This window comes from Solanum stenotomum, chromosome 6 (genome assembly GCF_019186545.1).
Source record: "Solanum stenotomum isolate F172 chromosome 6, ASM1918654v1, whole genome shotgun sequence".
In the NCBI taxonomy this organism is placed as follows: domain Eukaryota; kingdom Viridiplantae; phylum Streptophyta; class Magnoliopsida; order Solanales; family Solanaceae; genus Solanum; species Solanum stenotomum.
The window spans coordinates 55,784,337-55,810,831 of NC_064287.1; the positions used below are offsets into that span (position 1 = coordinate 55,784,337).

Sequence of the window (26,495 nt, forward strand, 5' to 3'; positions counted from 1 at the left end):
CAAGAAATGTTTGAATAATCTGCAGAAGGAAAAAAGGAAACTGTTGAAGTTAACCTGATATTTATACTGCATCATCTTTATTTTAACCTTACCTTACAGGGCTTGGATCAAATCCGATTACATAGTAAGTGAGGAACACCGAAAGGCCAACTTCAACAAATGCTATAGGGATTTTGAGTATCCATGAGGGCATTGCATAAGCCCATGAAGGGAAAAACAGAAGGTCCCTCTGCTTATAGAAGATAGGAAGTTTGTAAATTACCAAGCCTATCTCAATCATTCCGCTAAACATAATCAGAATGACTATAAAGAAGAGGGCACCAGCATATTTTCCTCCATCTTCTATAGTATCATGGGGCATCTTAGTACGGAAAAAGAGGGTCATTGTTATGACTGCCATAATCATATTCTGCGAACAGATTTGAGGCATTAGTACTTGCAAGCAAATATGATGAGCCGGAGACGTGAAAATTTAATATTTTTATAGACAAGTGATCACCTGAATGAACTTGAAGATGTAAATAAATGAGTTCCTCTTCATTAGTAAGAGTTCTCGTTCAGTGCAGACCTTTAAGAGTTGTTTCTTCCCTATACCATACTTTTGAGTTGACAAAGCAGCAGGATGGCTTTTGCTCTTGTCATATGAAGCTGCAATCTCATCCGCGAGTTTCCTCCCAACATGGAACAATTGATATGCCTCAGCAAATTCTTTTGAGGTGATAAACCGGTAAGTTTCATCCCTCCTCACCCAATATTGCTGTTGATCTTTCTTTGAAGTCACCTGCAACAAATTTAAATTTTCACCATCAGAAGGGAAATAGATCATTGCTTGTCAACCTTATTAGTTTTGTAGTTTCTTGTAAGACATACTTCTTGCAAGAAGTCGGCCACGCCTTTTCTATCAGGACATCTGAAGCCCATGGACTCGAAGAAGCCAAGGACATCCTCTCGAGGGCCCTGATAGACAATTTTTTCATCTGATAGTAGAATAATGTCGTCAAACAAGTTGTACGTCTCCGGTGCTGGCTGCAAGAGAGATATCACAGCAGTTCCGTTCAAGATTTGCACATATTGTCTTAGAGATTTCACTATTGAGTAAGTGGTGGAACTATCCAATCCAGTTGAGATTTCATCCATGAAAAGTGCCTTCGACGGTCCAACAAGCATTTCACCGGTTGTCACGCGCTTCTTTTGTCCTCCTGAAATACCCCTTATCATTTCATCTCCCACCATAGTATCTGCACAAATATCCAGTCCTAAAAGCTGCAGTAGAATACACGAATCACTCAGTTATCAAATTTTCTTCCACCTTCTGATCGTTGGGAATTTCGAGAAAATAGTGAACATCAATTTTTGTTACCTTCAGAACATAATCTGTAACAAAAACGGCTTCTTGTCCCTCTGTTGCTAATGCCTACATTGTCACAAAATAATTATAAGCATTTGTTTTCGAGAAAGGAAATATTCTAGTTGCTTACCTTCATGAAAATATCAATATCAGGATCTGGCTTGATTTTAGCTGCTTTCTCTCTTCTTGACAGTTCAACCAACATCTCTACAAAAAAATTCCGAGAAATATCAATCGATATATCAATCTACGTTAGTTAAATTTCAACACAAAATGATTTTTATTGAACCAGAAGTTTGAAATATAACCATAACGCGAGCCAACTCCCTGGCATCTGGCAGAGAATTCCAAGGTTTCTCTCACAGTCATTTCTCCAATGTGTAAATCATACTGGCTAATATAAGCAGCTGTTCTTTGTGGCACAAATTCATTCATTTCATGTCCATTATAGGTCACTTTTCCAGTAACCTGATTTCGGAAAAACAGAAAAAAAAACAACCAAATACAAACATTTGGTTTGGAGTTTAAGTTCTATGCATTGACAGTCTATGATAAGAACATAATAATTGTTGAACTGATAAAAATGATACTAATCTTTGCAGTCAGTATATATAACTTAAATCCCTTCGATATGTAGAACTAATGGTGTTACCTTAAGGGCAGAGTCAAGCTTTCCAGCCAAAGCTAATAAAAAAGTAGTTTTCCCACAACCTGGAGGTCCTAAAAGCAAAGTCATTCTGCAAGGCTTAATGATACCACTCACATCATTAAGAATAGTGAGTTTCCTCTTTCGACTCGGTAGAATATGGAGAGAGTTCAACATATCCTATGAATCCAAAACACAAAACAAAAAAATAAGTTACAAACATCCTTTTTGTTGAAGAGAACTGAGATTTGAAATCAAGATTTTCTTTTAGATATATTTTACCTCAAGAAAATTAGTGATAAAGTTGATAAATGTAGGCAAAGCTCTACTTCCTATATATGCATCTGCCTCAATAGTTAAATGCTCATATCTTACTTCTATTTCTGGCAAATCTATCCCTACTCTGTGAAAAGAAATAAAAAATGTTAAATCAAAAGAGAAAAACAACTAGTCATAGATAAACAACAGTATAACAATAACTACGTTTCAATTCTAAGCAAGTCCGACTGACTATATGAATCTTCATCATCTAAGTCGCTCCATTTAAGACCGTCTAAGTTAAATACTATGTTCAAAAAAACTAGTCTTAGATAAACAACAGTATACCAACTACTACGTCTCAATTGTAAGCAAGTCAGATTGACTATATGAATCCTCACAATCCATGTCACTTCGTTTACATATGTCTCAGTTTAATATTTCTCCCTCCATTCCAGTTTATGCAAAACTGGTTCCTTTATTAGTTCGTTAAAGAAAGAATGACACTTTAACTTTTCATTCTACCTTTAGTGAGAAAATTATGTTGCCAGACAAGTGATATGCCATGTCTACAGCCACAAGTTTCGAAAATTTTTCTTTCTTAATCTTCTTGCGCAGTCAAATTATGTTACATAAATTTGTACAAGGATTATAAAAGTTAGTTTCTTTAACACTATAGATTATCTAGATTTTCTAACAACGTATATATCTCTAACAACTCCTAACGAACATTGAACCTAAAGTAAACTCCGTACACTGCTAAAATGTAATCACAACTATATAGATATTTTTCGTCCACCAAAGATGACAGAAGGTTCATCATCTTACCTGTCAATTCTTTGCCTGAGTTTCAGCAAGAGCTTCTCATTATCCTCATCTGCAACTTTGACAAGCCTTTCAAGCAACTTGTTTCTTTCTTGAAAACCAATATCATGTATATCAATTTCAGCAGATGCACCTTGTGATCCAAACAAGAGACCTTTTCTCAAACGATCAAACGTTGGAAGTTTTTCAAGAGCTGCCCATTTAAGGGCCTCTTCATCATCTTCGTCCCTCGTGGAACGATTAAAAATCTCCCCATCATTGCTAGTCCACCTAGAGTTGTTATTACTATTCCCCTTTAAACTTAAGCTCCCTTTCAAACTATTTCCCCTGGTTATTCTTTCTCTCAAACTAGTACCTCTTGAATTTGTTGGCTCCATTTTGAACCAAACAAAGTTAGTTAAGTGTGTTGCTGAAGTTTAAAAGATAAGGGATTATTATATAATAGCAAGTAGAAAAGGAGGGGGCTATTGAATAATAAATAGTTTGACCAAAAAAAAATTAATTTTGCCCAATGCTTTTGAATATACTTTATTAACTCAATCGCCTAGTGTGCATCTAAAGAGTAGCGGCTGGGGATTAAAAAAAAGACTATCAGACATTAATTATACGGAACAGGAAGAAGTCGGTTTTACTAATATTAAAACTAAAAACAAGCATACATCAGTTCTTCATTGGTTTGGATCTTATCGATTTTTTTGGTTTTTTGTCATTTTTTTTAAAACAGATACATTTTATTGTACCCACACTCAAAGGAAGACCACAAGCTCAGAGCTCGACAAAATAGAAAGTTTCAAACATGTTGAAAATGGGGTTAGCAGTGATATTTCGGCGACTATATTCCAGCATAACACTACCAAGACAATTACTTTATAAGAAAATTGTCATTTACAAATAGATCTTGATGGTATTAATTGAAATAAATAGTGAGGAATAGTTTAAGGACTCAGTTTAAAAACAAAGTTATTTTTAAACGTAAAATAGATATTTAGACTTATATATCAAATTAAAGATTACAAATCAAATTAGAATGTCAAGGCAAAGAGCTAATCTACAAGCCAAAAGTGTGTAACTATGATTTTTAGATTGACATTTATATAATCGATTGGTCCCGATTTTTTTCTATTACTTTTTGCTTAAAACCAAAACCAAACCAAAGCTTGTCAATTGTTAAAATTGCATAAAACAAACAACAACAAAAAAAGTATTCTTCTCCAATTTGATTCGGTTTTTAGTTTGGTTTGATTTTTCGGTGTAACAACTCTAGTGATCTAGGCCAACTTTATTGGCCACTCTGGTTATATATTGTAGTATCTAAAACCATCAAAGTTTTCTGCTAGAATTAAAATGCTTAAGAATTGACATTGATTGGGACATTAAATATTTTGTTACTCAATATATTTATGTTAGGTTCAATCTATTTTCTTTTGTTTACTCTACATCTTTAAGAGTTGTATATCTTCTGATAACATTGCATATCTTCTGATATTTTTTTCTATCCACTTATAGACTCCTTAGTCGTTCAGAGATGACTCGATAGAATTGATGATTTGAAGTCGAATTCTAATAAAGATCTTAAACTTTTTTTTCGAAAAGAAAAAAAAACTAGATTTTGATTTGAAGTTGATAATTTTTCTTATAATCAATTTCTTCTAATAATTATAATTGATAGACAATATATCCATTTAACCTCTATTGTATGCATCATTAAATAGTTTGGCATGTGCAACTCTCATTCAACTTCGATTAATTAATGACGGATTTTTCCTCTTCTATTTTTTGGCCATTATTTCAGTTTTCATTTTGACACCTCAACTTAGACCAGTACTTTGTAAACATAAAAGACAGAGATGTCAAGCTTCATTATTTCAATTCAGATTAGTCTTACACATTAGCTTCGACTTCCTGAAAGTTCAAGAATACCAAAAAAGTTACAAAATCGATTCAAACTAACGAACTTACAAAATCAACGGGACATTTCACTGCATAGTAACGCGATACAAAACAAACAGAACGTATATATATGTATATATATATATATACACTTCTTCAAGTGGTAACCTGAATACACAGGTAAGCTCTTCTATCTCTTCTGGAAGTTGAAAACCTTAATAGCCAAAGCAAATGTGAAGGCAAAAACAACAGCATATGCAACAGTCACAAATGCAACTACTCCAAGAAAATCATGTTTGAACCCGAAGTAACGCCTCAAGAAATGTTTGGCTGTTTCATCACTATCAGTAAGTTTATCTTGGAGGTCTCCGAATTGCGATGCAACCAAACCATACAATGTCCAGGCAACAGGACAAGCCCAATAGTACCATCTCCACCATATGGGCATACTCTGGTTATTTAAAAACAATGAAAACATGTCATCATTTTCAAGCTCTAAATTGATTTTCATGTAGAACAAAATGGAATAGTTTCAAGAACTTACAGGTCGTGGAATCATGAATCCTGAGAAAAGATTCCACATTGCATAACCGAAGAGAGAGACAATTTGCGCAATATTTTGATTTGGGGAAACGGCAACGCTCATCATACCATAGAAGGTGAAGTACAAGAGAGTGAAATACATGATAAACAAGTACCAAAAGAACTTGGTCACTGTCCATTCAAATCCGATCATAGCATAGATGATAACACCATAGGTAACAGCTTGCACAAAGACATATGGTATTTCAATGAAAGCCTGCAAATTAAAATTATTTCTTTTTAGACTTTTTAAACCAGAAATTGGCTTATAAGAAGTTAGAGCCTCTGCTTACTTGTCCAAAGGCATATGGGAGGGAAGAATACATTCCAGCAGCTCTTTCTCTGTAAAATACTGTACGCTCAACGGCTACAACAGGCATCACTGATGATGCATTTTGAAAACCAAGGAAGAGAACTGGAGCATACATAGATCCCATAGCGTTAAATAGGTCTTGGCTCTTACCGCTGTAATACCAAAAAAATAAGCTTTTAGCATTAATAACTGAAAGCATTTTCCAGATTATGAGTACTTGTTCCGTCATATGTTTGGACTTACACTTTAGTACCAAGATCCCAGAACATTGTCCCAATGGCCAAGGCGATGATGATTGTAAAGATATATCTGACTGCAGTATAAGCAGGATTACGCCAGTATGACCAATGTTGCTTCCAAAGGCAAGCCATACATTGGGTCCAAAATGGTTGTGAGTATTGATTGTTGAAATGCAGGTCTTTTGTACCAGGGCCAGGCACGCTAAGTTCTCTAATCAATATTTTGTTCCTCCTGTAAAGATCTGATTTTTTGTATAAATCGGTGAAATCAAGCCCCAACATCATTTCTTGAGCTGAGTTTGTGACTTCTAACATCCAAGTTGCTGGATTGTAGCCATCTTGTATTTTACTTACCCCAGGAATTGACTGAATACAAGAAGAATTAGTTTGTTATTCAATCGTATTAACTTGAAAAACGGGAGGCTCATTTATCTGCTTAGGCAACTTACCTCAAAGTATCTGATCAAATGGCAAGAATGGTGACCCAATGGACCAACATATATCTCTTTTCCTCCTCGTTTCATTAGAAATAGCTGCAAAGAGTGGTCTTCATATTAGTATTCAATGTCAAAAGAGAAAGATGACATTTATTAAATTCACCTCATCAAAGGCTTCAAAAATGTCTATACTAGGTTGATGGATGGTACAAACAACGGTTCTTCCTGTGTCAACTGTGTTCCTAACAGTTCTCATAACAATTGCAGCAGCTCTTGCATCCAACCCCGAAGTTGGTTCATCCATGAAAATGATAGAGGGGTTTGCCACTAGTTCCACTGCAATGGTCAACCTTTTGCGTTGCTCGGTTGAGAGACCGTTGACTCCTGGAAGACCAACCAACGCTGACCTTAATGGTGTAAGCTCCACAAGTTCCATAACTTCATCAACAAACATCTGCACAAGGATATTAAATAGGAAATGTCATATGATTTCCACATTAACTGCATTTAACTGATATTCAACAGGAGCCAACCTTTCTGGTCTTTTCATCAACATCAGAAGGTAAACGCAACCAAGCTGAGTATACTAATGACTCATAAACTGTAACATAAGGTGAATGGATATCATTCTGTTCACAGTATCCAGATATACGTGCAAATGTTTCTTGCTTCTTCGGATAGCCAGATATCTTGATACTACCCTCAATATATCCTCCTGTTTTTCGTCCGGCCAATACATCCATTAACGTTGTTTTTCCAGCACCACTAACTCCCATCAATGCTGTCAAAACACCGGGCCTGAAAGCTCCACATACACCATTCAGAAGTACCAATCTATCTTCAGTGACACCTTGATTTTTCATTTCCTGGAAGTATCATTGGAAAGTTAAGTATTATAATTTTTTTATCCTACAACAATTCCTAGCTAGTTACCTGAGGCATGTCAACAGAGTATGTAACTTCATCGAAGGTTATAGAATGCGGTACAAATGGAAGAACCATTCCCTTTTTCTTATTCTTGCCCTCACTAGTGGACACTTCTTTCTCAGTGCTCGTTGTTTTGGCATCATCACTGTCTTCTGATATCATACCTTGCGGCTTACCAAATGCTGTAGATATTCAACTAAACATTCAATGTTTTCACCTTTAGGGGAAATGAAAGGTGAAACTCTAAAGATACTCACGGTTGAGATAAGCGAGTGCAAGACTGTAGCAGATGTTAAAGACGATTGTGAATCCAATTAGTGCACCGACGCCTATCCAGTACCAGTATGCATTTGTGAAGAACCCTCGAGATCTTACAACTGCAACTCCAAGTGAATCAGTTCCAATTGGTGCAATTTGTTTCCACCTTTTTCCACCAAATTCATTCACAAGAATTGAATTCATAGAATACATCATCGGTGATGACCAGTAACCCCATAGCCACCATTTCTTCACATCATCTACAATATCAGCAGTAGTCTGTTAGCAGTAGTTGGTTTTAGCAAGATTAAAGCTTCTACGAACACATAAATCACCAAATATACCTCGTGAAAGAACGAATCCACCCAATGCAAACTGTAAAAGCAGAACAAATGTTCCAAATGTATTAGCAACTCCCATGGTCCTTCCAGTTGCCCCAATGAAGCGGAACAATCCTGACGCCATCTGGTTTACTAATATGAGTAGCAAAAACTGTTTGAAAAATCTGCAAAAATAGACTCATGTTAAGTAATCACAGGAAAAAGGAAACTGTTGAAGGTAACCTGATCTTTATACTGCATCATCTATTTCTTCTCTTACCTTGCAGGGCTCGGATCAAATCCGATGACATAGTAAGTGAGGAACACCCAAAGTCCAACTTCAACAAATGTTATAGGGATTTTGAGTATCCATGTGGGCATTGCATAAGCCCATGAAGGGTAAAAGAGAAGGTCCCTTTGCTTGTAGAAGACAGGAAGTTTGTAAATTGTCAGGGCGATCTCAGCCATTCCGTTAAACATAATCATAGTGACTACAAAAAAGAGGGCACCAACATATTTTACTCCATCTTCAATTGTATCACGCGGCATCTTAGTACGGAAAAAGAGAGTCATTGATATGAGTGCCATAATTGTAAGCTGTGAACAGATCAAACCATGAGGCATTAGTACTTGCGAGCAAATATGATGAGCCGGAGACTTGAAATTTAATATTTTCATTGACAAGTTGTCACCTGAATGAACTTGAAGATGTAAACAAATGAGTTCCTCTTCATTAGTAAGAATTCTCGTTCAGTGCAGACCTTTAAGAGTTGTTTCTTCCCTATACCATACTTTTGAGTTGACAAAGCAGCAGGATGGCTTTTACTCTTGTCATATGAAGCTGCAAGATCATCCACGAGTTTCCTTCCAACATGGAACGATTGATATGCTTCAGCAAATTCTTTTGACGTGATAAACCGGTAAGTTTCATCCCTCCTCACCCAATATTGCTGTTGATCTTTCTTTGAAGTCACCTGCAATGAATTTAAATTTCCACCATCAGAAGGGAAAATAGATCAATCATTGTCAACCTTATTAGTTTATTGTAAGACATACTTCTTGCAAGAAGTCTGCCACGCCTTTTCTATCAGGACATTTGAAACCCATGGACTCGAAGAAGCCAAGCACATCCTCTCGAGGGCCCTGATAGACAATTTTCCCATCTGATAACAGAATAATGTCGTCAAACAAGTTGTACGTCTCGGGTGCTGGCTGCAAGAGAGATATCACAGCAGTTCCGTGCAAGATTTGCACAGATTGTCTTAGTGAGTTCACTATTGAGTAAGTAGTGGAACTATCCAATCCAGTTGAGATTTCATCCATGAAAAGTGCCTTCGACGGTCCAACAAGCATTTCACCGGTTGTCACGCGCTTCTTTTGTCCTCCTGAAATACCCCTTATCATTTCATCTCCCACCATAGTATCTGCACAAATATCCAGTCCCAAAAGCTGCAGTGGAATACACAAATCAATTAGTTTTCAAATTTTCCTCAGCCTTCTGATCGTCGGAAATTTTGAGAAATTAGTGAAACATATTTCTGTTACCTTCAGAACATATTCTGTAATAAAATTGGCTTCTTGTCCCTCTGCAGCTAATGCCTACATTGTCACAAAATAATTATAAACATTTGTTTTAGAGAAAGGAAATATTCTAGTTGCTTACCTTCATGAAAATATCAATATCAGGATCTGGCTTGATTTTTGCTTCTTTCTCTCTTCTTGTCAGTTCAACCAACATCTCTGCAAAAACAATTCCGAGAAACATCAATTGATATATCATCCACGTTAGTTAAATTTCAACACAAAATGTTTTTTTTAAAGAACAAGAAGTTTGAAATATGATCAAGATTCATTACAACAAAAACAAATTTTAGCGGCAATAAATATGCATATTAATAAAGAGTGCTAAAGACTTTACCAGCATTAATTAATTGTCAATGGATCCAATATCGCTATAGGCTTTAGGGACATTTACAAACCGTGCTAAATGCCTCTAAAAAAACATATATAGTGGCAATTAAGTTATTGTCGTTAATTAATTGCCACTAAAGATAATTTTTGGGTTTAGTGATTAAGAAAAAAGGAAAGAAATTCTAACCATAACTCGATCCAACTCCCTGGCATCTGGCATAGAATTCCAAGGTTTCTCTCACAGTCATTTCTCCAATATGTAAATCATACTGGCTAATATAAGCAGCTGTTCTTTGCGGCACAAACTCATTCATTTCATGTCCATTATAGGTCACTTTTCCAGCAACCTGATTTCCAAATAACAAAAAAGCAACCACTCAAACAAATGTTTGGTTTGGAGTTTGAGTTTTATGCATTGACAGTCTATAATAAGAAGTATATATTAATTGTTGGAACGACAAAAATGACAACTAATCTTTGAACTGTCAGTATATATATAGCTTAAATCCCTTCGATACGTAGAACTAATGGTGTTACCTTAAGGGCAGAGTCAAGCTTTCCGGCCAAAGCTAATAATAATGTAGTTTTCCCGGAACTTGGAGGTCCTAAAAGCAAAGTCAATCTGCGAGGCTTAATGATACCACTCACATCATTAAGAATAGTTAGTTTCCTCTTTCGACTCGGTAGGATATGGAGAGGGTTCAATATATCCTATGAATCCAAAAAAATATAAAGTTAGTTACAAACATCCTTTTTGTTAAAGAGAGTTGAGATTCGAAATCAAGATTTTCTTTTAGATATATTTTACCTCAAGAAAATTAGTGATAAAGTTGATAAATGTAGGCAAAGCTCTACTTCCGATATATGCATCTGCCTCAATAGTTAAATGCTCATATCTTACTTCTATTTCTGGCAAATCTATCCCAACTCTGTGAAAAGAAAAAAGAATTGTCAAACAACTAGTCATAGATAATCAACAGCATCACAATAACTACGTCTCAATTCTAACCAAGTCGGACTAATGACAATATATATGAATCATCATCGTCCATGTCGTTCCATTTGAGTCTGTCTCAATTAAATATTATAAAAACAAATTAGTCTTAGATAAACAACAGCATAACAACTACAACGTCTCAGTTTGTAAGCAAGACATTTGACTATATGAATCCTCACTATTCATGCCACTTTGTTTACATATGTCTCAGTTGCATATTAATATTTCCTTATTAATTCATTACAGAAAGAATGATACATTTTTATACCTAGAAACACCAAACTTAGCTTTTTATTCTACCTTTCGTGAGAAACTTCTGTAGCCACACAAGTGATATGACATGTTTAAGGCAGCGAGTTTCAGAAGTTCTACTGCCACATTATGACATATTTAAGACCACAAGCTTCTAACAACGTATGTATATATCTCTAACAAGTCCTAAAGACTCCTAACGAACATTGCTGATATTTAATCACAGTTAAATGGTGTCGTCTATATAGTTATTTTTCGTCCATCAAAGATGACAGAAGATATATACATTCACTTACCTGTCAATTCTTTGCCTGAGTTTCAACAAGAGCTTCTCATTATCCTCATCTGCAACTTTGACAAGCCTTTCAAGCAACTTGTTTCTTTCTTGAAAACCAATATCATGTATATCAATTTCAGCAGATGCGCCTTGTGATCCAAACAAGAGACCTTTTCTCAAACGATCAAACGTTGGAAGTTTTTCAAGAGCTGCCCATTTAAGAGCCTCTTCATCATCTTCGTCTCTCGTTGAACGATTAAAAATCTCCCCATCATTGCCACTCCACCTGGAGTTATTAGTACTATTCCTCTTTGAACTTGAGCTCCCTCTCAAACTACTTCCCCTAATTATTTTTTCTCTCAAACTAGTACCTCTTGAATTAGTTGGCTCCATTTTGAACCAAACAAAGTTAGTTAAGTGTGTTGCTAAAGTTTAAAAGCTAAGGGATTATTATATAGTAGCAAGAACAAAAAGGATGGGGGCATGCAATTGAATATTATATGGTTTTAGAAAAACTAATTTTGCCCAAATTCTTTTAAATATACTTTTTCTAAAACTATTGACTAGTGCACACCTAAAGAGTAGCTAGCGGCCGGGGACTAAAAAAAAAAGGACTATTTGTCATTAACAATTTGCTAGCTGTGTTCATAGATGCTTTCAGCAGCTATCCTCTCTGCACTTGGCTATCCAGCGTTTACCGTGGATACGATAACTGGCAATGTGTCCCTCCCACAATTGTACCCACATTCAAAGAAGGACCACAAGCTCGGAGCTCAACAAACAGAAAGTTCTAGCATGTTGAAAATGAGGTTAGCAGTGATATTTAATTTGGCAACTATATTCAAGCATAACACTATCAAGTATTTAATTTTTAAGAAAAATGTTTGTTTACCAATAGATCTTGATGGTAATAATTGTAATAAATAGTGATGAATAATTTAACGCGAAGTTATTTTTAACATGAAATTGAGTTTTTTACTTATATATCAAAATAAAGATTACAAATCAAATTAGAATGTCAAGGCAAAGTACTACTACAAGCCAAAAGTGTGTAACTAACTAACTATGATTTTTAGATTGGTATTTATCTAATTGATTTGGTCCGGATTTTTTCTATTACTTTTTGCTTAAAATTGAAATTTGTCCATTCTTTAAATTGAAAATCAAACCAAACAAACCGGCCTTATGTGTCATATTAAACCAAAAAAAAAAAAAAACCTAACCAAACCAAACAACGAAAAAAAAGTCTTCTCAATTGATTTGTTTTTGTTATTTGATTCGATTTTTCGATGTAACAACTCTACTTTATTGGCCATTCTGGTTATACTCCCTCTGTCCCTAATTACTTATCCACTTTTGAATTGACACACCAATTAAGAAAACAATTAATGACATAGTGAGTTTACCATTTTACCCTATTAATTATGAAGTAGATGAAAAGTTTTACATTTTTCAAAGTAATTAATCATTTAATTGAGGGTATAATAAGTAAAAAAAAATTGTCCTTTCTTGTTTTGTCAGAATGGACAAGTAATTAGGAACAACTATAAAAGGAAAAATGGACAAGTAATTAAGGACAGAGGGAGAAGGAGTATACTGTAGTATATCAGCATCCAAAACCATCATTTTTTTCCAGAATGACAGTACTAGGAAGTTGGAACAATAAATATTTTGCTACTGATCCTATATATTTATGTTGGGTCCAATCTATTTTATTTTATGTTATTTTTAGTTGTACTCTACATCATCTAGAGATTACAAAAGTCAGAATAAACTATTAAAAATCTAGTGGGAACTCTTCTAATATTTTTTCCTATCCACTTATAGACTCCTTACTCCTTAGTCGATCGGAAACGATTCAATAAAATTGATTATTTGAAGTCAAATTTTAATAAAAGATCTTAAACTCTGTATCGTAAAGAGTTAGGCATGTCCAACTCTTATTCATATTTTGAGGAGGTTGATTAGGCACTTAGTCCTGCCACCTCAAGTTGTATCTCTTTGCGTATTATTGATTTTAGGTAAGATATTTCGTAAGTAATTTTAAAAAATTCAAATCTTTTTATTTGTTATGTATATTGATAAGAGTATTATCTTTTATTTATGTTGTTTTACTTTAATAAGATTATACAAATTAGGGGCGGACCCACGTTGGTTCCAAGGGGTTCACCCGAACCCCCTCGGCAAAAAATTACACAATATATATAAGGTAAATTTTCTGTATTTTTGTAGATATATATATATGAACCCCCTCAATGACAAAGAGAAATTGATGGTGCAGTGGCAAGTCCCCTTGAAATTAACCATCTGGTCCCCAGTTCGATTCTCTGTGACAGCGTTTTATTTTTTTTTCTTTTTTAGTTCCAATTTTTTTTATTTTTTTAATTTCTGTTCTGTTTTTCAAGTTTTTTCTTTTTTTCTTTTTTTTTTTTTAAACGTGCTAAAAGTATGTTTTTAAACCCAAAAGAATTCAAGGGTCCATTTCTAAAGGCTTATTTACACGTTTATACTTTTATTTTTCGAACCCCTGAACGAAAATTCTGGGTCCGCCACTGATACAAATTTCATGCCCCTAATTGATTACCACAATCATCGCTATTAAATGAAGGTTTACGTTTTGGCTATTTGTTTTCTTTAATATTGTTGTTAATAACCATTTAATTATTTTCCAACCCACAAAGTATTGTCCTTAAACGGCAACTTTTTGCCAAAAAAAAAAAAAAGATTTTTATCATTGATGTATTATTTGGATACTTATCAATTATATTAATACTGGTTTAGTATAAGTGCATTACACGTATATGCATACTTAAAAGTTATAAATCATAAATTTATTGAAATAAAATGTGGACCTTTCATGCCAAATTTTAGGTCATGCTATTAGATCAATAATTTTTTTGTTAAATAAGAAACAATGATAAAAATTAAAAATAGGACAGAAATTAAAACTATGACCACCCTAAAATAGAGACAATCCATACAAAAAAAAATAAAATTATATGTATCACTACTTGTAAAAAATTAGGCCTCTAAAATTTTGAGGCCTAAAACATTTGATTTATAGATATACAATTAATATATCATATATCTCCACCTTCCCTAATCTATTACTATATGTACTTACTCTATTGACTTTTATGTTCGATGAACTTTTTCTTTTTCTATTTCTAAGTCATTTCGTTGGCGGGGTTAGGCCAGACCCCTACCTTATATGTTAATAATTATAACTAGAATCAAAATACAAATTACACGATAAAAATATGTAGTCTAACATTTTCAAAAGATATTAATCACTATGTTCATCTTTACTTGTTTATTATTGACTTATCACCTTTTTTAAGAAATAATAAATAGAATGTCAATTTTACTATTTTATATATAATAAATTCAATGTTCTGATAAATTATTATATTTAATATTCTTAAACTATAAATTATAAATTAAATTTTTTAAATTGAATAAATAAAAAATATATATCTATTTTTTAACAGTTGACATATAAAAGCGAACAGAGAGAATAATTTGTGGTACTAAAAATGCTCAATTGTCAATGCCCTATATACCTAGATGATGATGGAAGGTTCTTTTGGTTAATACAAATTAAATTTGGTAACTACAAACATGGTACATTAGCATTTACTCAAATTTTGGGATTGTTTCTTAGGTCTAATCCCAAAAATTGACATTTTTCATTTTGTCCAGGTTCAAAACCCCAAGAATTGTCTAGTCAATTTTTCAAAGTTAACCTGAATAAAATGGCACAAGTAAATATTTCACTTTTGACAAATTTTTGGGCCATATTTGACACCCTAGCGGACGATAACAAGTTGTCAAGTGGAATATTTACCCATGCACATTCAAATAATATCATATTTGGAGCGAAGATGATTTAATTGGATAAAAAACAGGAATTAAGACTTTAGTATATCAAGACAAGTTTAAAATGTTGACAAATACCCAAGAAGTTCTTGATTACACAAGGAAAATTAACAGAGGCGTATCTAAGTGGGGTCACCGGATTCACGTGAACCCATGGTCCCCTCTCGAGATCATATATAGTAGTGTTATATTTTTAAAAAAATATTGAAATATAGATGTGTGAACCCTCACTTGAAGTATCACATAATGCGATTATGACTGGGTGCACCTCTCTCCGTGAGGTTAGAAATTTGAATTTTATATTTATCTTGTTTTATTTTTCTTTCTAAAATTATATAACATTTCTCTAAGCAGTAATTGGTGTGTGTATATATATATATATATAATAATTAATTTTAGACCTATAATTTTAAAATTTTAATGGTTTTCGATACTAAAAAACTAAATGTTGAACGGATCAAATTTATATCATAGTTCAACCTTTTTATAACAGTGCACCCATCATTTCAAAATCCTGGATACGCTCTTTAAATACTAGTATAAAACTATTACAAGATAGAGGGGTAGAACCAGGAGAGGGGCCAACAATCAAATGTCAGTATCAAGACAAGTTTGGAATGTTAACAAACTCCAAAGAAGCTAGATCTGAAGTAAAATACTACTAGTTTAAAATTATTACAAGATAGAGGGTTATTAGAACCAAGAGAGGGGCGGATAATCAAAAGTCTGTATCAAGACAAGTTTGGAGTATTAGCTGAGACACCACAAAAGCTCTCGAGAGTTGCAACAACGCCGCGTTTACCCTCTGACATATAAAATGGAAGATATTTGGAACCATCAAAGGGCTTGAAAAGCAAATGGTGATCTTCATCAACAACTTCCTCTGGTGCTTTTATGATATACCCTTCTTTAGGAATTGTGGTAAAACCCATAGAAAACCTCTCTTCATTTCCCATAATAACTCTATGAGTAGAAGAATGCAGCCTACCATTTGTAAATGCCTACAATTACATATTAATTTAAGTTATATATACAAACAATATTAAAAAAAAGAAGAATTTTACACTATCAATAGTGTAAAAATATTACATGTTATAAGTGCATAAAACATAACATTATGTATTTTTAAGATTTCAAAACTACAGATATATATCCTTTGGATGATCTGATGATGAAAATTGTTTACATTGTTTATGTGGAAGACTTAAACTCATTAAACAATTAGTCCCCAAAAAAACTAACTTGGCTACTACTACGTTACCGTCCCAAAACACATCAAAGAAAAAAAATCCACGGAAAACATTTTCCTTCCTAATCAAGCACATCCTAAGAAGGGGGGAAAGGGAGAATAAACTCAATCTCTTTTCAAGTGTATCGTGAACGGCCTCTATTCCAACTAAATAAACTTGATAAAAATAGTAAGGCAATAGATCAACTTACTTTCAAACAATCACCAACAAAGAACATGTATGAATGAGGTGATGAGTATTGAAGATCAAGCCATTGTCCATTTTTGTCCAAAATTTGAAGCCCATTGACATGTTGATCATGTTGGCTTAAAATTGTTGAAATGATTTTATCAGTATGAGGAGGTACTCCAACATTTGTCTCCTCAGCTTTAGGCACTTTGTACTTCATACAATTAAGTAAGTAATCACCTGATTTTTTGTGCTCATCCAAGTATTTTTCCAACCCCAATTTCTCAAATACCATTATTCTTACCATATCATCAAATTCTAATAATTTCTTGGAGTAACCAAGCACCAAATCACTGCATAGATTTTGATAATAATGAGTGATTGCGAGTTTACAAGCTTGATGAATGTAGAGTATATTCAGAAGGATAGCATGATTAGTAAATGTCGAAAAATGATCTGATGTCAAGAAGCAAAAAAATTAATAATGCAAGATAGAGAATGGACACCTTAATTTATCAATCCATATTTTACATGACTATGGGTGGCAAAATTAGCACATGAAAATTGTGAAGAATTTAACGTAACTCATCAATATAAGTATGTGATGGATTATTACTTAATAATTGGTTAAATTTATGAAAATTCACAAGCACAAGGATCAAAAGTTCACATATCAACTAGTTGAGGTTTAAATGTGCATAACACAAAATTACAATGAATAAAATTACAACTTATCAATATTTGAGGGACTAATAGTGCAAAATTTATTTTAAAATGAGAACTCAAAAAGTGTAAATTATTTATCTCTCGATAACTATGCAAAATTGACTACTTTTTTGTCCTCATTGAATGGTGAAATTGTCCCTTACATCTACTCTTAACAGGTGAATTAATGGTGAAATTTCCCCTTAGATCTACCCTTAACTGGTGAATGGTAAAATTGATTAGCTACAAGAAATTTAACAAAAGATTAACGACGAAGTTCATAGCTAATGTTAGTTATACATACCAGAATTGAGGGTCTCCCTTAGGCCAAAGGATGTAGGAGAAGTTCTCAATAGCATTATGAGTGAGGACATTGCCAATCATCATTCTCTCTTGAAGTGGTGTTCTAGGATTATCTCTAGTATAACCTACCAACACATTTTGTGATTTTCCAAATTTTTCCTCCAAATTGAAATTAAAAACTTGTTTCAACTTTTCATATAGTTTTTCTTTTGGAATTTCTCCATCAAGTATAGCCTCAAAACAACCATATTTTTCTAAACCTTTGAAAACTTCATCTCTCACTAAATTCCATTTTTCACTTCCTTTTTTCCACTCTGATGAGTTCCTAAAATCTATAGTTGGAACCTTCAAATCCATCCTCTTTTCTTTTTTTCTAAATCACTTTGTTGTTTACTTGTTTATGTTGTTGTTGTGTCCTTGTCTGTATATATACACAGAATAATAATTTTTAAATTATTACCACATGATCTGTATGAAGTTATAATTAAATATTACTGAATTATTGTCAACTTGAGTAAATTATTGCATTTAATATTTAAGTTTCTTTATTAATTATTGTTAATGCTAAGTTGAATTGTGTAATTATGCATTCTAAATACCTTAAAATAAAATCATGTTCATTAAATGTAAATTTCCCTATAAAAAATATGTTACTTCTTTTGAGTTCATTAAAAGTGTTTAAAATTAAAATTAATGGTCAAAAATACATTGAAAGTATTTTTATTTTTTGCGAGTTATCTATTTGGACTATTATCAAAATAATAAATACCCCTCAAGTCTAATTAGACAAAATGTTTAAATATAATCGTCTAAAGGCGCATGACAACTTAATTTGCCTATAAAGTTTTGTTGACACATTCACATTCATCGATCCATTCATGGTATATGTTGATAGTGCGACTCTCGTACAAATGGACAATTGAAGACCGTTTCGAGCATTGTTATCAAGAATTCGATTCGAGATTAAATTTGTATTGTTACTTATTTCATGTGTGGGATTTATATAATATATTTTCAATATTAAAGGAAAATATTACATTTTAATTTATTTAAAGATAAATGTTAGTTTTATATAATAAGGACTAAAAATTAGAAATTATCGATTTAGATGCTCATCGCCTTCTTCCTAAAACTATGTTCATTTTTTATGAATTTGTCAATATTATTGAATGCAACCACCGCCATGAACACAACAACAAATACCTAGTATAGTCCCACAAAGTGGAGTCTGGAGAGGATGGGGTGTAGGTAGAAAGATTGTTTTTGTCTTTCTGATAGACCCTCAGCTCAAGAAAATCGTTTTCCAGAACAGGTTTAAAATAAATGAAAGGGAAACCACCTTCATATGAAGATTACATACAATTTCAAATTGTGTGACTCTCATTTTCAAAGGGATACACGAGATTAACAATTTGTCAAGTCACTTGTAAAATGAACCTAACTTCAAAATAGCTCTAAGAAAAATACAATAAAACAATGACAAAATGTACCATGAATTACTTCTTCTTGCCTGCTTTACCTTCTTTCCTTCTAACTATTTCATCAGCATATTTCACTCCTTTACCTTTGTATGGCTCTGGAGGTCTCCATTTTCTAATTGAAGCTGCAAATTGACCGATCTCTGACTTATCGTAACCACTTACAGTGATTCTCGTGTTTTCTTCAACCTTAACTTGCAGTCCAGCAGGAATTTCCATCCTAACGGGATGAGAAAATCCGAGATTGAGAACTATGTCTTTCCCTTCGATGGTTGCACGATATCCAACGCCTACCAATTGAAGTTTCTTCTCGAATCCTTTAGAGACGCCGACTACCATGTTATCAGTTAGAGTCCTGCCGAGTTTGATGAAGAAAAAGAACATCTTCAGAGTAAACACTAAAAATATGTGCATCTACATTGTCATTAGAATTGACTAACATAACAACAAGGATGAGATTATGAAAATTTTCATATACAGTTGTTAGGTATTGGCAGAATGTTCAATAGACCTGATGGTGTAAGACATATTATGGCTTTCAAAGTTGAGAGGAAATCATTTGCGGTGCAGAATCATACCCTTTAATCACAAAATTCTGTAAAACTGATGATCATCATCAGGGAGACGAGAGTCGTGTAAATGAAAATTCCAAGTTGAAAATCACGTCTAATTGTTGAAATCATGGATATTCTTCTAGCTTAAGGCGTGTGTATGACACTTTCTGTAAGGATATTTACTCATAGAAGTGTATCTCCTAGGATTCAACAAGCTCATCTAGTATTAACTAATACCAAAAACCACATGATTCATGGCTAGTATACCTAAACTAGTTCTTTATTAAAGCTCCTAAAACTCTACAACGACTAGTTAACGGCTAGTTTGACCATTTAAAGTAAGGGCAAAACAATAAACTACAAGTGGATAAAAACAAGGGACACTTCCTTATGAGATACTTACAAATTTCCAACAATCCCACGCACATCTCAAAAAGAATATCTATAAAATGAAGAAAGAAAACATATTTTGATATTTTGCTGGGTTTTGAGTATAATGGATTCATTTGGTATCTTTTGGATTACGAACCAAATACAGATGATATAAGATTTAACTTACAGAATAATTGGCAAAGTTGATAACTTTTATGAACCAAAAATTCAAGTTGTAAGCTAAGTTTCTTATTCATCACATTATACTCCCACAATTTCTATGGTTTATTGCAGTTTTGCACTAATGTCTAATTATTCATGAGTGCTTTAGAATTTTGCCGTAATTTCATAAGAGCAGCCACACTCCACACTTGTAGAGGTTCAATCAGCAAGTGTGTGTTGCAGTGTAATACACCACGTAGAAAGGATATGAATAAGATTAAGAGTTTTACTCAACCTCACTATTGTGAGTATCTCAAAAGGAAGTGTCCCTTATTTTTATCAGATTATTTATTATCTTCCCTAAGTTAAACTAGTCGTTAACTAGCCGTTGAAGAGTTTAAGGAGTTTTAATATGAAAGAACCAATTGAAGTATGTGGCTATAACTCAAAAACATAGATTTCTAATTCTTTCTACTTTCTCTTCATTCTTTTAAAGTTGTTCAAATCTGCTGTTTACATTGAAAACTTTAAACCATACCCATTTTTTCCATTTTCCCCTCGACCAAAGTGTAGTATATGCACTTGTGGTTTTTGAGACTTGCAAATGGCCTATTAGCCTCCAGATATTATAGATCTTTCTCACCACCCCTTTCTTGTGATACCTATTAGCCTAGAAAAACTACGACGAGCACAGATATCTGTCCTTTGCTAGCAAGTCCTAGCTATTCTTACGTCTATATTCCCTCTTCTGCCCAATTTTTCACTTCTCAGGACCTTAGAATCATTAATGCTGTCATGGAACTGAAGATATGCTACATTTGAACTTTGTTGCCAGTCAATCTTCTCATAGTGAGAAAGATTGTTTCTTTAACATGTTAAGACTGAGAAATATGAAGTATTGTTTTCTATGTTGCTCGGACTCTTCAAAAATGCTTCCCGGTGCAGGTCAGACCCTCCAAAAGTAGTGAACTTTTGAGGATCCAACACAAGTGCGACAACATTTTTGGTGATTCCGAGCAACATACTTCTTTTGCTACTTACAGTGACTGATGTCCACATTTTCGAGTCTCCTCATAGAAAAAGAAGCATTCGATTATATCAATTTATGAAGTAATTATCGGCAAGAGGCTATAGCATGTAATATATATATCAATAGTTAAGATCAAATAAGTAAAGTTTAGAACCACAAAGAGGTTAACTATTTTGAAACTTAGAAGTGCTAATAAGTATAGAAAACTTCAAGGTGGTAAGAATAGACTGTCCTTCTTTACCTTATTAAGAGGAAAACATTACTCTTTCCTCTTCATTGACAACTAGGATAAAATCAATTAGGACTTGGAATGGGAAACATCTCAATTTGGTTTTAAAATATGATATCATATAATTGGAGAAGATCAATCAGACCCTTTATATCTCAATTTTTATGTCATAACAACTAAGCTCTCCCTAGTCCACATCAAAACCAGTCGTGAATTTCAAAGTAGCTACTCCAGTAAGTAGACTATAGCTTCTTGATCATAAGTAGTAGTAATAGGTATACTTGGATTGTTTACCATATGTAAGAATAACAAAACTGAGAAAAGAAGTCAAGAAAACAGCACGATTAAACTGCAGACTACCTGAATAAACCATGCATCTGATTAGCGCGTCTTGTCTCCACGGCTTTTCTGACCCTTAGAATACCTCCATCTTCCTTCTCAAGCTTTACTTCTCGTGGATAAGTTATGGCCATCTCCCCCAGAGGTCCCTTAACTTTCAAATCTTGGCCTTCCATTGTGAGTGTCACATTGGAAGGTACTGATATTGGTTGCTTACCGATTCTTGATTCTTTACATTCGATCGTCTTACTCAAAAAACCAACACGACGAACAGCAACACTTGATACACGAAACCCATTCAAATTCCCGACGAAAGGAGACTGCAAAGTGCTGACATGAAATAAAACAAGAATAAAACATATGTTTTTACAAGAAAGCCAACACCAATAACAGCCACACTCAAGATATGAATCCCATTCAAACCTCCCAATAAATGGAGACCTTAAATAGATAAAACAAGATCCAAGTTCTTATTTTTACAAGAAAACATGCTAAACCCCGGCACCCCCTCCACTGGCTAAAGCTTTACTCTTTAAATAAGGATACCCCAGAAGCTAAAAGACACAAAATTGCATAAAATTGACACAAACTAACCAAGAAACTACAAATGCACAATACCCAATTTCAACAATTCAAGAATCAACATGAAAATGTAAAAATCAACAAGCTAAATGCACCTAATATGTGAAGGGGAGCAGAACAATTAATTTCCTTACCCTCAACACATAAAAGCTACAAACTTTATTGTATAATAAGGAAACCCCACAAGCTAAAAGACACAAAATTGCATAAATTGAGCAAGAAACTACAAATGCACAATACCCAAATTCAACAAATCAAGAATCAACATGAAAATGTAAAAATCAACAAGCTAAATGCACCTAATACGTGAAGGGGAGCAGAACAATTAAGTTCCTTACCCTCAACACACAAAAGCTACAAACTTTATTGTATAATAAGGAAACCCCACAAGCTAAAAGACACAAAATTGCTTAAATTGAGCAAGAAACTACATTCAACAAATCAAGAATCAACATGAAAATGTAAAAATCAACAAGCTAAATGCACCTAATATGTGAAGGGGAGCAGAATAATTAAGTTCCTTACCCTCAACACACAAAAGCTACAAACTTTATTGTATAATAAGGAAACCCCACAAGCTAAAAGACACAAAATTGCTTAAATTGAGCAAGAAACTACAAATGCACAATACCCAATTTCAACAATTCAAGAATCAACATGAAAATGTAAAAATCAACAAGCTGAATGCACCCAGTATGTGAAGGGGAGCAGAACAATTAAGTTCCTTACCCTCAACACACAAAAGCTACAAACGTTATTGTATTATAAGGAAACCCCAGAAGCTAAAAAGACATAAAATTGCATAAAATTGACAAAGAAACTACAAATGTGCAAATACCCAATTTCAGCAATTCAAGAATAAACATGAAAATGTAAAAAGCAACAAGCTTTATAGTGTTAACAACAGAATCAAGAAACTAAATTTACCTGGTATGTAAAGAAGCTGTGAGTGAAGAGCTACTCATTTTTGAATTTTGCCTGCAAGTTACAAGACTGTCTCCCCTAAGAGCTGAACTATCTTGTTTAGTGGATAGAGCCCTTTTTGCCTTGCACATTAAAGCGTATTGACAATTTCGCCCCTTATCCTATTTCAACTAAATGACAACTTCCCCCTCTATGTTACAAAGTTTCTCTTTTGCCCCCTATTGATTTAGGTAAAAAAAATAAATTATACGATTCGAGTCAAAGTTACTGAATCTTAATGAAGTCATAAGATGTATGTTAGATCCGTAGGTAGATTTTTGTCCATCTCATATTACGTGAATTATTTATGGAGTTGAAAATATACTCTCTTCGTTCCAAAATAAATGTCATCTCAGCAAAAATTGTGTCCACAAAAAGAAAATATTGAAAAATTGAAACATTCCTTTAGAATTTGAATTCTTGATTTTCTAAAAAATGATGGGTTAGACGTGCATTACTAATTTAACTTTTGCTTAAAAAAATTAATGAAGTTGAGAATGATAGCTTATTATTACACTTTAGACATTTACACTATATATATATATATATATAGTTAATAATGTTCATCATTCTTTGATGTATGCTACAAATAAAGATATATTTAGAATAAAGAAAGACCATGATAGTAAATATTTTTAAAAAGACTAGACAGACATTATTGTATATATAAGTAGCTCAGCTACAATATCTCACATATATAAAATTAATCAGAACAATCATGAAAGTATATAATGGCACCTCTATAATGGCTTGTTAACTACAGATTCACGTAAACATAGTAAATTATATTCAAGCCATATATATGTATTAAGAAAAATATATGAGTGTGGACTATAATATATTAATTTGAGATTGTTATAGGAAGCCATAAACTTCGAATCCTGAATGCACATCTGACCGCAAGTGTCGAGATGACGGTGACCACACGTTTCCTGGCGAGTTTGCGGCGGTGCCGGCGCCACCGGACATGGATGAGAATTGTGGCATCTTCATGTGGACTAGCTCAGCTTGTGCAATTGCTAATTGTGTGTGTAGTAATTCAATTTGGTGTTGTAAAGATGAAATAGTTCCAACACAACCATAAATTGGATCTTTCATTCTTGCATTTGCCTCATACACCATTGAACTCACTGCATCTCCTCGTTGATATTCTTGCAATTCCTATTGAAATATATCAAAATATATCCACTTTAACCAACTGTATATACAAGACTTCACGTTGCTTTCGGCTCGAACTATATATATAATTAAAAATAATATATATTAATTTATTTAATTTGTTTCTATTTATGTGATATATACGCCCATTTCAAAAAGAATTACATCCTGGTCTATTTCAATTTATGTGACTGTGTTTTGATTCGGCACGACGTTTAAGAGAGAAAGAAAGATTTTTTAAAATGTGATCTAAAATAAGCCATAAAATGAAAATACGATACATGTAATGGGATGCAGATGGATTACATATTTCTAAATTTGAAGAGAATTAACTTTACACGTCATATTTTACCTTTAATGAGTTTTTTTTTTTGTAATAATACAAATATTACGACATTTTTAAGGCCACAAGTTTTAAAAGTTGTATAGATAGACACACAAAATGTCATGATATGTTTAAGATCATAAATTTTGAATTCTTCTTTTATACCAATTTAAACTATATCACATAAATTTAAACGGATTATTGGCGAACTCATAAATAAAAATTGTTCTTACCTGAAGCATCTTGTTTACATTGCTAGCTCCAAATACTTTATGAACACTTGCAAACTTGTGTGGTTCATCACCTGGAAAATAAGGTGAAAAAACACAATCTTGTGTACATCTTCTCCTTAACAACTTACAAGCTGCACATGGAGAAGTTGCACCTTGTTTTCTACCACCACTCTCCTTCATACTACAAAACTCGTAAAATTTTGTGGACAGAATCACTCGATATACTTATGTGGATAAAAAATAATATTTATATTATTGATAAAATAGTCGATATGTGCACATGTAAACAAGTATAAGCACCACTTTAATCTAAAAAAAGTTTGTTGAAATTTTAACTTCAGGTACACAAAAGTTTCAATTAAGACAACTCGATACACTAAATTCCCGCTATACTAACTTGAAATGTGAAAGGGAAAGAAGGAAAAATTGGTTAAAGGGAGTGAGGGAGATTAGGAGCTAAATGTTATATAGGGAAAAAGTGGCTACCAGAAAATCTTTTGTAGGGCCAATTAAGGAAAACCTTTAGATATCGATTAACAAAAACATCTATTTCAAGTAGATCTTTTGTCCCTTTACTATAGTATTGTTGGGATTTGCTTACCATTAAAATATTTATTCATTCTTCTTTTGATTAATTAAAGGATAACCAATCAATCAAATGAAATGAGGTAGAATTATTGATCTCGAAAATTTTATAAACTCTATAGAATATTTTAAAAAAATAAAAACAATTAGCATTGTCGAAGTGATCAAGAGATGATCTTCTTTTCGAAGTTTCGGCAGAAGATTCTTGACAATCAAATACTTTAAGAAAATTTATGTCATCATTTGCTTGAATCATACAACACTTTGGCTATCAATGGAAGAAACAAGAAGGAGAGATCAAGAAAAGTTGATCTATTTTAGAGATCAGATAAAATTCAGGGAGATCTAAATTATCCTATATTAGAAAAATACATTGCTCGAGCCCTCAAATCAAGAAACAATCCAAAAAGAAAATTCAGGGAAAACATAATTGTCTTATTGTTTATTACTAGCTTCCTCTGTTTCATATTACTTGACCCCTGTTAACTTGACACGCCGTAAGAATACTTTAATTAGAAATGTATTTTATTAAACTAACCTTATTAAGGTTAGTTGAGTAAAATAAAACAGACGAATAATAAAATCTTACAATGTCGAGTAAAATAAAACAGACGAGTAATAAAATCTTTTTTCCCAACCCAAAAAGGGAACATTTATTGCATCTTGAGTAGTTGAAAATTTACTAGTAAATGTCTCCGAC

The 26,495-nt window shown here is 33.2% G+C and overlaps 4 protein-coding genes across 5 annotated transcripts in view; all 4 read right to left on the reverse strand.

Annotated features, from left to right (window-relative positions):
- Positions 1–11,953, reverse strand: part of LOC125866572 (pleiotropic drug resistance protein 1-like) — a 25,305-nt gene extending 13,352 nt beyond the window's left edge. The window contains exons 1-19 of one of the 2 annotated variants that reach the window (XM_049546842.1): positions 11,500–11,953; positions 10,763–10,883; positions 10,492–10,665; positions 10,142–10,301; positions 9,707–9,783; positions 9,589–9,642; positions 9,100–9,492; positions 8,736–9,017; positions 8,324–8,640; positions 8,068–8,228; positions 7,723–7,983; positions 7,472–7,647; positions 7,072–7,404; positions 6,702–6,992; positions 6,551–6,634; positions 6,106–6,467; positions 5,843–6,014; positions 5,512–5,766; positions 5,182–5,418 (exon numbers count right to left, since the gene is read on the reverse strand). In XM_049546842.1, coding sequence (XP_049402799.1) covers positions 5,182–5,418; positions 5,512–5,766; positions 5,843–6,014; positions 6,106–6,467; positions 6,551–6,634; positions 6,702–6,992; positions 7,072–7,404; positions 7,472–7,647; positions 7,723–7,983; positions 8,068–8,228; positions 8,324–8,640; positions 8,736–9,017; positions 9,100–9,492; positions 9,589–9,642; positions 9,707–9,783; positions 10,142–10,301; positions 10,492–10,665; positions 10,763–10,883; positions 11,500–11,873 — 4,284 coding nt within the window. In that variant the 5' untranslated portion in view covers positions 11,874–11,953. Of the gene's footprint in view, positions 1–5,157; positions 5,419–5,511; positions 5,767–5,842; positions 6,015–6,105; positions 6,468–6,550; positions 6,635–6,701; positions 6,993–7,071; positions 7,405–7,471; positions 7,648–7,722; positions 7,984–8,067; positions 8,229–8,323; positions 8,641–8,735; positions 9,018–9,099; positions 9,493–9,588; positions 9,643–9,706; positions 9,784–10,141; positions 10,302–10,491; positions 10,666–10,762; positions 10,884–11,499 lie in introns of those variants that run through there. The other variant, XM_049546843.1, reaches the window with a different exon arrangement.
- Positions 11,954–15,904: 3,951 nt separating this feature from the next.
- LOC125866594 (probable 2-oxoglutarate-dependent dioxygenase AOP1) lies at positions 15,905–18,211 on the reverse strand. Its single transcript, XM_049546876.1, has 3 exons — positions 17,787–18,211; positions 16,800–17,130; positions 15,905–16,360 (listed from the first exon to the last, which is right to left on the reverse strand). The coding sequence occupies exons 1-3, from the start codon at positions 18,140–18,142 to the stop codon at positions 16,091–16,093; spliced, it is 957 nt and encodes a 318-aa protein (XP_049402833.1). The 5' UTR covers positions 18,143–18,211; the 3' UTR covers positions 15,905–16,090.
- Positions 18,212–19,098: 887 nt separating this feature from the next.
- LOC125866599 (50S ribosomal protein L6, chloroplastic) lies at positions 19,099–23,600 on the reverse strand. Its single transcript, XM_049546880.1, has 3 exons — positions 23,459–23,600; positions 21,971–22,279; positions 19,099–19,618 (listed from the first exon to the last, which is right to left on the reverse strand). Exons 1-3 carry the CDS (start codon positions 23,584–23,586, stop codon positions 19,282–19,284), a joined length of 774 nt encoding a protein of 257 aa, XP_049402837.1. The 5' UTR covers positions 23,587–23,600; the 3' UTR covers positions 19,099–19,281.
- Positions 23,601–24,168: 568 nt separating this feature from the next.
- LOC125866601 (LOB domain-containing protein 4-like) lies at positions 24,169–25,631 on the reverse strand. The gene is made up of 2 exons (XM_049546883.1): positions 25,211–25,631; positions 24,169–24,655 (listed from the first exon to the last, which is right to left on the reverse strand). The coding sequence occupies exons 1-2, from the start codon at positions 25,388–25,390 to the stop codon at positions 24,350–24,352; spliced, it is 486 nt and encodes a 161-aa protein (XP_049402840.1). The 5' UTR covers positions 25,391–25,631; the 3' UTR covers positions 24,169–24,349.
- Positions 25,632–26,495: the final 864 nt, after the last annotated feature.

Coding starts and splice junctions, on each gene's coding strand:
- LOC125866594 (XM_049546876.1), bottom strand. CDS start 18,142: ATGGATTTGAAGGTTCCAACTATAGATTTTAGGAACTCATCAGAGTGG. Junction 17,131..17,786: donor AAGGGAGACCCTCAATTCTG/GTATGTATAACT, acceptor AAATCTATGCAG/TGATTTGGTGCTTGGTTACT. Junction 16,361..16,799: donor TTGTTGGTGATTGTTTGAAA/GTAAGTTGATCT, acceptor ATGTAATTGTAG/GCATTTACAAATGGTAGGCT.
- LOC125866599 (XM_049546880.1), bottom strand. CDS start 23,586: ATGTGCAAGGCAAAAAGGGCTCTATCCACTAAACAAGATAGTTCAGCT. Junction 22,280..23,458: donor ACAGCTTCTTTACATACCAG/GTAAATTTAGTT, acceptor ATTTCATGTCAG/CACTTTGCAGTCTCCTTTCG. Junction 19,619..21,970: donor CAGATGCATGGTTTATTCAG/GTAGTCTGCAGT, acceptor CAAACTCGGCAG/GACTCTAACTGATAACATGG.
- LOC125866601 (XM_049546883.1), bottom strand. CDS start 25,390: ATGAAGGAGAGTGGTGGTAGAAAACAAGGTGCAACTTCTCCATGTGCA. Junction 24,656..25,210: donor ATGTAAACAAGATGCTTCAG/GTAAGAACAATT, acceptor ATATTTCAATAG/GAATTGCAAGAATATCAACG.